Source organism: Erinaceus europaeus, chromosome 17 (genome assembly GCF_950295315.1).
Source record: "Erinaceus europaeus chromosome 17, mEriEur2.1, whole genome shotgun sequence".
Classification (NCBI taxonomy): Eukaryota; Metazoa; Chordata; class Mammalia; order Eulipotyphla; family Erinaceidae; genus Erinaceus; species Erinaceus europaeus.
This window is the reverse complement of record NC_080178.1, coordinates 64,613,662-64,623,914: the sequence shown is the minus strand read 5'-3', so window position 1 is coordinate 64,623,914 and position 10,253 is coordinate 64,613,662. Positions and strand designations below refer to the sequence as shown.

Genomic DNA, 10,253 nt, shown 5'->3' with positions numbered 1-10,253 from the left:
AGCTGAATGTCTCTGGGATGTCCTCTCTCCAAAGTGCAAAAGATGCTGGATTCCTCTGGGCCCCCACCAACAGGGGAATAGACATGGGGGAAAAAAAAAAAAACAGTGCTGTGTTTTTATTGAAAAAGGGTAGACCTGGAAACCAAGGGGTGAGGTAATAGCTAGAAAAGTTGGCTTAGGCCCTGGGGGTTCGAGGTCTGGGAGGGGCAAGGCAGCTAGGTCCAAGCAGCAGCTGAGGAAATGCCCCAAAGTGAATGTCCCGGCATTAGGGTGATCAGCTACTTCCAAACGAGCACAGGGCAGGGTGGGCTGGTCTGGAATCTGCCTGAGGCTGCCATGCCTTGTCCGTTTAGATCATCCACTGGTCTTGGTCCTGCTCGTTGCCTTCCATGTCCACCTAGAGAGGAGGCTGAGTGTGGGTGGGGAGGGGCCTCAGCCACCAGCCAGCCCCAGATCCTGCCCCGGCTAGATCTAGGGTTTCTGCACCACTTGGCCACCAAACAGGTCAGGGTCAGGGAGCCTTCCCCACAGGCCTGCCTACCTCATTGACCTCGCCATCATCAGGCGACTCATTGTAGTCATTCATCTCGTCCATGTCCTGCATGTCCTCGTCGTCCTCAGAGTCCTCTTCACTGTCCTCATCGTCGTCTTCATCCTCCTCTTCCTCGTCATCATAGTGCTGTTGAGCCAGGAGAGAGTAGACTCTGCAGGACCATCTGGACTAGTTCAAGTCTTGGCCCACTAGGAGCTTCTGTTTGGGACCAACAGATAACTGCCCTCCCCCTGCCTCCTTCTGGCTCCCTTCCTAGCTGAAGATCACAACTGCTCTGGGAGTAGAGAGAATTCAGAACTAGAGCAAACCCTCAGTCCAAAATGGGCCCCACACAGGTTCCACGCGCTGAAGCCACTCACCTCTGAGGCTGGCTTGCCAATAGGTACCAGGTTGTTGTCTTTCTCTGCAATGCTCTGGAGCTGTGGCCAAGAGGGGAGGAGAGCAGGGCCAGGGTCCAATTGGGGCAGTTCAGGGGCATGAAACTGGATAACTCTGCCCTTCTCTTGCCCCAAGATTCCCAAATGGGGAAGGGGTGGCAAGGAGGTAGCTCATCCAGTAAAGCTCATACTTAACTATGCATGAGGACCCAAGTTCAAGCCCAGCCACCACATGGGAGCACCTACATAGGGGAAGCTTCCCAAGTGATGAAGACGTATAATGGTGGTCTCCTCCCTCTCTTCTGTATTTTATACACACACACACACACACACACACACACACACTCTCTCTCTCTCTCTCTTTCACTCTCTCTCTTTTAAAGGTTTTATTTACTATTGAGAGAGGAAAATAGAGAGGGCAGGGGAGAGAGAATAATGGTCATGCAAAAAGACTCTCATGTCTGAGATTCCAAAGTCCCAGGTTTAATGACCTGCACCACCATAAACCAGAGCTGAGCAGTGCTCTGGTGGGGGAAAAAAAAAAAAATCACAGGACCTTGTTTTCTCATAAGATTTTGGTGAGGACACAGCAAAGAAATATTCAATTTTGTACTGTCTTTTTTTTTTTTTTTTCATTATTACTATCCTTATTGGATAGAGACAGCCAGTAATTGAGAGGGTAGGAGACAGATAGAGAGACACCTGCAGAACTGCTTTACCTCTCACAAAGCTTTCGTCAGTCTATCTGAAAAAACTGATCTGGAGCAGTGAGCCTCTAATGACAACCAATCAAAAAAAAAAAAAAAAGGGAGTCGGGCTGTAGCACAGCGGGTTAAGCGCAGGTGGCGCAAAGCACAAGGACCGGCATAAGGATCCCGGTTCGAACCCCGGCTCCCCACCTGCAGGGGAGTCGCTTCACAGGCGGTGAAGCAGGTCTGCAGGTGTCTATCTTTCTCTCCTCCTCTCTGTCTTCCCCTCCTCTCTCCATTTCTCTCTGTCCTATCCAACAACAACAACAACAATAATAATAACTACAACAATAAAACAAGGGCAACAAAAGGGAATAAATAAATAAAGAAAAGAAAAAAAAGCTAGGTGAGAGTTTAGTTAAAGACTATAGAACATGTACTGTAGGGCTGGTAGGTCCTCATAATTAATATAACCTCTCCTTTATAGGAATGAGTCTGGGCACTAATCCAGATTAGAGATACCATGTCCCTAGAAATCATAACAGCACAAATGAAGCAGATGAGAACCTGACTGCTTCCAATCTGATTCTCCAGTGTAAAACTGGTCATGAAGGGTGGAATGATGGCAAGGGAGACAGGACAATGGTTATATAAAAAGACAGGGGTAGATAGCATAATGGTTATGCAAACAGACTCTCATGCCTGAGGCTCCAAAGTTCCAGGTTCAATCCCCTGCACCATCATAAGCCAGAGCTGAGCAGTGCTCTGGTAAAACAAAACAAAACAAAACAAAACAAAAACCTCATGCTTGTGGCTCTAAAGTCCCAGGTTTAATCCCCTGTACCACCATAAACCAGATGCATGCATGGCTCTGGTAAAAAAATTAATAAAAAATAAAAATGTAATGAGTGCCCCTGGTGGAGGTTGAGCCACAGTGCCGGATCCTCACTCACCCAGGCCTGATGCTGCTGTTCCTGCTGCTGTAGCTCTGTCTCCTCCACACAGGGTCGGTCCAGATTAAACCACAGTGTCTCCGTCACGCGGGGAAAGAGTGAGGGGAACAAGGTAGACATGGCTCCTAGAATGAGGGAAAGGGTTAGGTGAACTCAGTTCTCAGGTGTGCTTGGTTTTTATCTGGTTACAATTGGGGGAGGGAGGAGGAGAGTGTAGCCGGAAGGTAACAGGGAAGTAGCTCTTTCCTGTGGGGATCATAGACCTGGGTTTGAATCCTGGCTCCACCACTTAGTTTGACCGCTCAAGTGACCTAATCTCTTTGAGCCTCAGTTTCCTCTTCTGTAAAATGGGGTCAATAGCAACTATCAGACCCTCACCATTAAATAATTAATGAGTAAGTATAGCTATTTGTAAACTGTATGAAGTTAAGAGAATGAGCGCCAAGTGCAGAGATGGGAGTGTAGACTGCAGACTGGCATTTTAAACTAGACGCAGCAAGGTGCTACTGAAATTCTACCTCCTCCAAAAGCTAAGAGCTACTTTTCATCCCTGTGTTGTAATAACCCATACCACAACCACCCAGTGTTATATCAATTTTGGACATGGAAGCACAGTCAAACTGGGCTAAGAGGAGGAGTTTCTAACGCTTGTACGGTTCAAGCAGACGTCCTGAAAACACGAGTTATATGAGTAACATGTAAATTCAGCTCTGACTGAGCAACTGGGACTGCCGACCGGAGAGGCTGCAGACTTCTCAGCTCACAGCAAAACTGAAGCCTGGCGACGAGAAGGACTGGCGCTTGTGTCTAGAGAGTGCGAGCTAGGACTGGCGGGGAAGGGACCCAGTGCGGGCACGAAGCGGAGACGAGATGGATCTATGTCGGCCCCTTCAGCCCATGTTCATCTGACGATGCGGCCAGCCAAGATTTGCGCGGGTTTCCACTTCCCAGCCCGGGGAAGATGGACATCGGTGACGAGACCCCGGAAGAGCCGCAAAAACAAACAAAAACCCTAAACACAGTCGGGCTGCAACCAGTCATCGGATTATTCAAATAATGGCCGAGGCCCTGACCAACAGGAAGAAGGCAGGGGCGGGATTCAACGGTAATGTGTCCTTTCAGGGCAGCTAATCGCGAAGGAGCGGGGCCTGAGCCGGGCCAATTAACCAGCAGAGACGTGGGGTGACAGGAAGTGACACCAATGAGTGACGGACCTGGTGTGGTGAGGTGGGGCTTAGTTTAGAGGCGAGGCGATGCACTTCAAAGCTAAAAGGAATCTGAACGTGGAGCTCCCGAGCTGGTGGATAAAGAGAAATGGGTCTCTCTGGGGGAGGAAGGAAAAACAGGGAGAGGAGATAGGCCATAAGCTCGCTTCTGTACTTACCACGCCGGGAGGCGGCTGCCGGCGGTGACCCGGAAGCACTTTCCTCCGTCAGCGGAAGGACCCGCCAGAACCCGGGACACACCACACGCATGCGTGTTTGGCCTTCTTTTGTTTCTCGTTCCCACCCACCAGGCCGGATGCGACGTCACACAGTAGCGTCAGTCACTTGGCGAAGGTTGGAAATTTGGGATGCCTGTTACAGGGACCCCGCCTGGAGTTTCAACCAATCAGTGTCTCCGACCTGGCTCCGCCCCCAGAGGCCCCGGTTAGCCCCGCCCCCTGGCTGCGGGCGGCGTTTGTTTGCATTCCCTGCTAAAGAATAGTTGGCAGTGAGGAGTCTGTCCTAGAACTGTGTGTCCTACAGCGTCCCAGGAAAATGAGTTGGCTTCTACCCCAGAATCACCGCGTGTTTTTTTTAGCCGGCGCACTGCTGCATAACCATTATGCTACCCACCCCCGCTTCCACCGCGTGATTTGATACCCCTCTTGTGGCTCCCCTCTCTCTCGGTCTCCTCTCTTTAAAAAAAAAAAAAAAAAAAAAAAAAAAAAATATATATATATATATATATATATTTACTTATTCCTTTTTAAAAAATATTTTATTATTTTTAAAAGATTGTATTTATTTACTAATGAGAAAGAAAAGAGAGAGAAAGAACCAGACATCACTCTGGCACATGTGTTGCCGGGGACTGAACTCAGGACCTCATGTTTGAGAGTCTAATGCCTTAGCCACTGTGCCACCTCCTGGACCACTTATTTATTCCCTTTTGTTGCCCCTGTTATTTTATTGTTGTAGTTATTATTGATGTCGTTGTTGTTGGATAAGGATAGAGAGAAATGGAGAGAAGAGGGGGAGAGAAAGACAGACACCTGCAGACCTGTAAAGCGACTCCCCTGCAGGTGGGGAGCTGGGGCTTGAACCCGGATCCTTCCACCGGTCCTTTCTCTTTGCGCCACGTGCGCTTGTCCCGCTGCGCTACCACCCGACTCTATATGGTTAATCATGTGTGACTTCAATGAAAACCCTCCACTTGTAGCCCAGGCTTCTTCAGAAGTTGCAGATGCACTTAGGAACCCGGCCCCTGCCTCCAAAGACCTTAGGGGAAGCCAACTCGGCAGCCTCACAGTGGTCTCACTTGAATGAGTGGTCAGCCTCAGGCACAGATAGGGCAGTGGGAGCTGAGGCTGCCCTCCACTAGCCTGGGGCAAATGCAGTTAGTGGTCAGCCGGCCAGCTCCCACTCCTTGACTGAATCTGTCTGTTCCTGTAACCTATGACTCAGCTTCCCCTTCAGAAATCTTCATGCCTTCTGGAAGGCCCTTCAAGTCCACCCCCTAAACTCCACCACCCACCAGTCTCTTGCACAGACAGCAGTCATCCACAGTTCGTTCAACCAGCATTATAACCTCTACCCAGTTTTCCTCCTCCCCCCGCCTTTTTAGAGGATTTGATGAAATGACATATGCTGTTTATATCCATCTGATTCTATTTCCAAGCGGTCTTGATTGTTATAAAGTTTATCATCAGAGTAAAATATGCCTCTTGAAAATGTCTACCATTTTCATTCATTCAACACATACCTACTGAGTGCTTTTTACTATATGCCTACCACAATATATTTTTTTATTTCTTTACTTGAGAAGCAGAGAAAGAGAGAGAGAAACTACAGTACTGAAAATTTCTTCACTCTGGTCGGGGTCATGCTTGAACCTGGGTCATGAACATGGCAAATAGCATTATCCCAGTGAAATCTTTTGCTGGCTCAATTTATTTATTCATTTATTTAAATAGTTTCTTTTTAAAAAATTATTTTTATTTATTGGATAGAGACAGCCAGAAATTGAGAGGGAAGGAGGAGAGACACCTGCAGCCTGCTTCACCACTTGTGAAACTTTTCCCCTGCAGATGGGGGCCAGAGGCTTGAACCTAGGTCCTTGCGCACTGTAATGTGTGAGCTTAACCAGGTGTGCCACTGCCCGGGTCCTTTATTTATCTATCTTTCTCTCTCTCTCTCTCTCTTTCTTTCTTTTTTCACCAGAGCACTGCTCAGATCTGGCTTATGGTAGTATAGGGGATTAAACCTGGGACTTTGGAGCCTCAGGAATGAGAGCCTTTTTGCATAAGCATTATCCCAATTTTATTTATTTATTTATTCCCTTTTGTTGCCTTTTTTAAAAATTAATTTTATTTTTGAGAGAGATGCAGAGAGAGAGAGAAACACCAGAGCTCTGCTCAGCTCAGGCTTATGATGGTGCGGGGGATTGAACCTGGGACTTAGGAGCCTCAGGTATGAGAGTCTGTTTGCATAACCATTATGCTGTCTCCCCAGCTGTTTTTTTTTTTATTGCTGTAGTTATTATTGTTGTTATTGATGTTGAAAAATGGATAAGACAGAAATGGAGAGAGGAGGGGAAGACAGAGGGGAAGACATCTGCAGATCTGCTTCACCACCTGTGAAGTGACTCCCCTGCACGTGGGGAGCCGGGTGCCCCGACTTCAGCCAGTCCTTGCGCTTTGTACCTATGCTACCTCCCAGCTCCCCCCAATTTATTTTTTACAAGAGCTCTGATGAGCTTTGGCTTATGGTGGGACTGGGGGTTGAACCCAGGACCTTTGGTACTTTAGGCATGAAGTCTGTTTGTGTAACCATTATGCTATCTACCAACCTACTTGTTACTTATTTTACGTAGAGGATATATAGTAATGAACAAATGAGATTAAAGCAAGCAAGCAAACAAACAACAAACAAAACCCCTCTCCTGTGGGCTGGGCAGTAGCGCACTAAGGTAGTATTAAGCGCAAGGTCCCACAAGGATCCCAGTTCCAGCCCCCAACTCCCCACCTGCAGGGGGGTCGCTTCAAAAGCAGTGAAGCAGGTCTCTCTTCCTCTCCCCCCCCTCTTTCTCTCATATTTTATTTATGAGAAAGATAGGAGGAGAGAAAGAAAGAACCAGACATTAGTCTGGTCCATGTGCTGCTAGGGATTGAATTTGCGACCTCCTCATGCTTGAGAGTCCAATGCTTTATCTACTGCACCACCTCCAGACTACTTACTGTCTCTCTACCTATCTAACCCCTCCCATCTCAATTTCTCTCTGTCCTAACCAATAAAAATGGAAAAAATGGCCACCAGGAGCAGTGGATTTGTAGTGCAGGCACCGAGTCCCAGCAATAACTTTGGAGGCAAAAATAAATAAATAAAAATAATAAATCTAGATAGATAGATGAACAAAATGTAGTTTGCCATAGATGCATCTGGGGAGGTGGTTGCATGAGACATTCATGTATAAGGTTCCAAGTTAGATCTGAGGCATCTCCTGAACATGATAGTGTGATGTTTTGGCTCTCCCTCTCATAAATAAATAACAAATATTTTAAAGTTTGGAATAGGCTGAGGGTAGATAGCATAATGGTTATGCAGAGACTCTTATGCCTGAGGCTCCAAAGTCCCAGGTTCAATCCCCTGCACCACCATAAACCAGAGCTGAGCAGTGCTCTGGTTATTTAAAAAAAAAAAAAAGGAATAAACTCAAAGGAGAAAAATCAGAAGTGGGGGGGGGGGGCAGGGTTAGATAGCATAATGGTTATGCAAACAGATTCTCATGCCTGAGGCTCCAAAGTCCCAGGTTCAATGCCCCACACGATCATAAGCCAGAGCTGAGCAGTGTTCTGGTGAAAGAAAGAAAGAAAGAAAGGCCAGAAGTGTGCATAAAACACTGGTAGAATTAGTTGAGTTATTAGTTGAGTTACTGCTGGGGCTCTGTGCCACCATTCCTCACAACTGCTTTGTTTTCCTTCCTTCTTTCCTTCTCTCTCTCTCTCTCTCTCTCTCTCTCTCTCTCTCTTTTCTTGCCTCCAGGGTTATTGCTGGGGCTCAGTGCCTGCACTATAAATTCACTGCTCCTGGAGGCTATTTTTTTCCCATTTTGTTGCCCTTGTTGTTGTGCTTGTTGTAGTTGTTATTGTTGTCATAGCTGTTGTTGTTGGATAGGACAGAGAGAAATGGAGAGAGGAGGGGGAGAGAAAAAGAGACACCTGCAGACCTACTTCACCGCTTAGAAAGTGACCTCCTACAGGTGGGGAGTCCAGGGCTCGAACCAGGGTCCTTACGCCCCCTTATGCTTTGCGCCATGTGCGCTTAACCTGCTGCGCTACTGCTCTTCTCTCTCTCTCTCTCTTTCTCTCTCTCTCTCTTTTATGTGATAGGTTGAGAGGGGAGGAGGAGATGGAGAGAGAAAGAGAGACACCTTCAGTCCTGATTCTCCACTCATAAAGTGTCCTCCCTCCAGGTAGGGGTCAGGGCTTGAATCCTGGTCCTTGAGCATGGTAATGTGTGAGTTCAGCCACCCAGCCCCCTCAGAGTTGACAGTGTTTTTGCTTTTTGCCTCCAGGGTTATTACTGGGGATTAGTGCCAGCTCTACGAGCCCACTGCTCCTGAGGCCATTTTTTCCCAGTTTGTTGCCCTTGTTGTCGTCATCATCATTATTATTGTCATTGCTGTTGTTGGATGGGACAGAGAAAAATCGAGAGAGGAGGAGAGACAGAGAGGGGGAGAGAAAAACAGACACCTGCACACCTCTTCACCCCCCATGAAGCAACCCCCTTGCAGGTGGGGAGCTGGGGGATAGAACCGGGATCCTGATGCTGGTGCTTGAGCTTTGCGCCACATGCGTTTAACCTGCTGCGCTACCTACCACCCGACCCCCATTGACAGTTTTATTTTTTTTATTTTAGGACATTTAAAAAATATATTTATTCCCTTTTGTTGCCCTTGTTGTTTTATTGTTGTAGTTATTTATGTCATCGTTGTTGGATAGGACAGAGAGAAATGGAGACAGCAGGGAAAGACAGAGAGGGGGAGAGAAAGATAGACACCTAGATCAGAAAAGAAAACACAAGTCGAACCTGAAATGGAATTGGCATATCGCACCCAAGTAAAAGACTCTGGGGTGGGTGAGTGGGGAGAATACAGGTCCATGAAGGATGATAAATGACATAATGGGGGTTGTATTGTTAAATGGGAAACTGGGGAATGTTATGCATGTACAAACTATTGTATTTACTGTTGAATGTAAAACATTAATTTCCCAATAAAGAAATAAATTAAAAAAAAAAAAAAGAAAGAAAGACACCTGCAGACCTGCTTCACTGCCTGTGAAGCGACTCCCCTGCAGGAGGGGAGCCGGGGGCTCGAACTGGAATCCTTCAGTCGGTTCTTGCACTTTGCACCACTTGTGCTTAACCCACTGCACTACTGCCTGACTCCCCAGTTTTGTTTTGTTTTAAACATGGGCACCAAGAATGTTCTTGCTGAGAAGATGACTTTTGAGTAAAGTAAGTTCTGAAGAGAGCAAGAGAGCCCTCGCAATACTGATACGTAGGGAGCAAACTTTCAGGGTGCAAACAAGTGTAAAGGATAGACTGGAGATAGCGCACCCCCAGTAGAGCAGGAGGAGGTAAGAGTAGAAAGACAGCGGAAACCAGAGATGCACACCTCACAGGCCACAATAAGGCCTTTGGCTGCTATGTCGGATGGAGGAATTTGGGAATGGTTGTGAGTAGAAGATCCACAAAATGATTTACACTTTTAAAAAAAAATTATTTATTTATTCCCTTTTGTTGCCCTACTTGTTTTATTGTTGTAGTTATTGTTGTTGTCGTTGTTGTTGGATAGGACAGAGAGAAATGGAGAGAGGCGGGGGAGACACTGGGGGGAGAGAAAGACACCTGCAGACCTGCTTCACCACTTGTGAAGTGACTCCTCTGTAGGTGGGGAGCCGGGGGCTCAAACCAGGATTCTACACCTCTGGTCCTTGCTTTGCGCCACCTGTGCTTAACCTGCTGTACTACAGCCCAACTCCCGATTTACACTTTTTAAAATATATTTTTAATATTTATTTATTTATTATTGGATAGAGACAGAGAGAAATTGAGAGGGGAGGGGGAGATAGGGAGAGAGACAGAGAGACACCTGCAGCCTGCCTCACCACTGTGAAGCTTTCCCCCTACGGGTGGGGGCCGGAGACTTGAACCGGGGTCCTTGTGCACTGTAATGTTGCGCTTAACCAGGTGCGCCACCACCTGGCTCCATGATTTAAGCTTTAACAGAATTACTCTGGCTGTTTCATGAAGAACAGATTCAAGAGAGGGTGTGACTGATACAGGAAGACACTATGTGTGAGCAACATGACATGGGGGAAAGTTACATGGCTAGTGGCGCAGTGCTGTGGTTGGCTCTGTCTCTCTCATTCTCTCACACATACACAACTGAAATTTTAGAAGACTGGAAAATT

General features: G+C 47.1%; 1 protein-coding gene across 2 annotated transcripts; it reads right to left on the bottom strand.

Moving 5' to 3' along the window:
* Positions 1–85: 85 nt before the first annotated feature.
* Positions 86–4,190, bottom strand: ANAPC15 (anaphase promoting complex subunit 15). 2 transcript variants are annotated; one of them, XM_016190157.2, is made up of 5 exons: positions 3,957–4,190; positions 2,573–2,697; positions 913–972; positions 542–679; positions 86–409 (listed from the first exon to the last, which is right to left on the bottom strand). In XM_016190157.2, the coding sequence occupies exons 1-5, from the start codon at positions 4,045–4,047 to the stop codon at positions 398–400; spliced, it is 426 nt and encodes a 141-aa protein (XP_016045643.2). In that variant the 5' UTR covers positions 4,048–4,190; the 3' UTR covers positions 86–397. The 2 variants fall into 2 exon arrangements, with proteins under 2 accessions (XP_016045643.2, XP_016045644.2); XM_016190158.2 differs by having other exon boundaries at positions 88–397; positions 3,957–4,097.
* Positions 4,191–10,253: the final 6,063 nt, after the last annotated feature.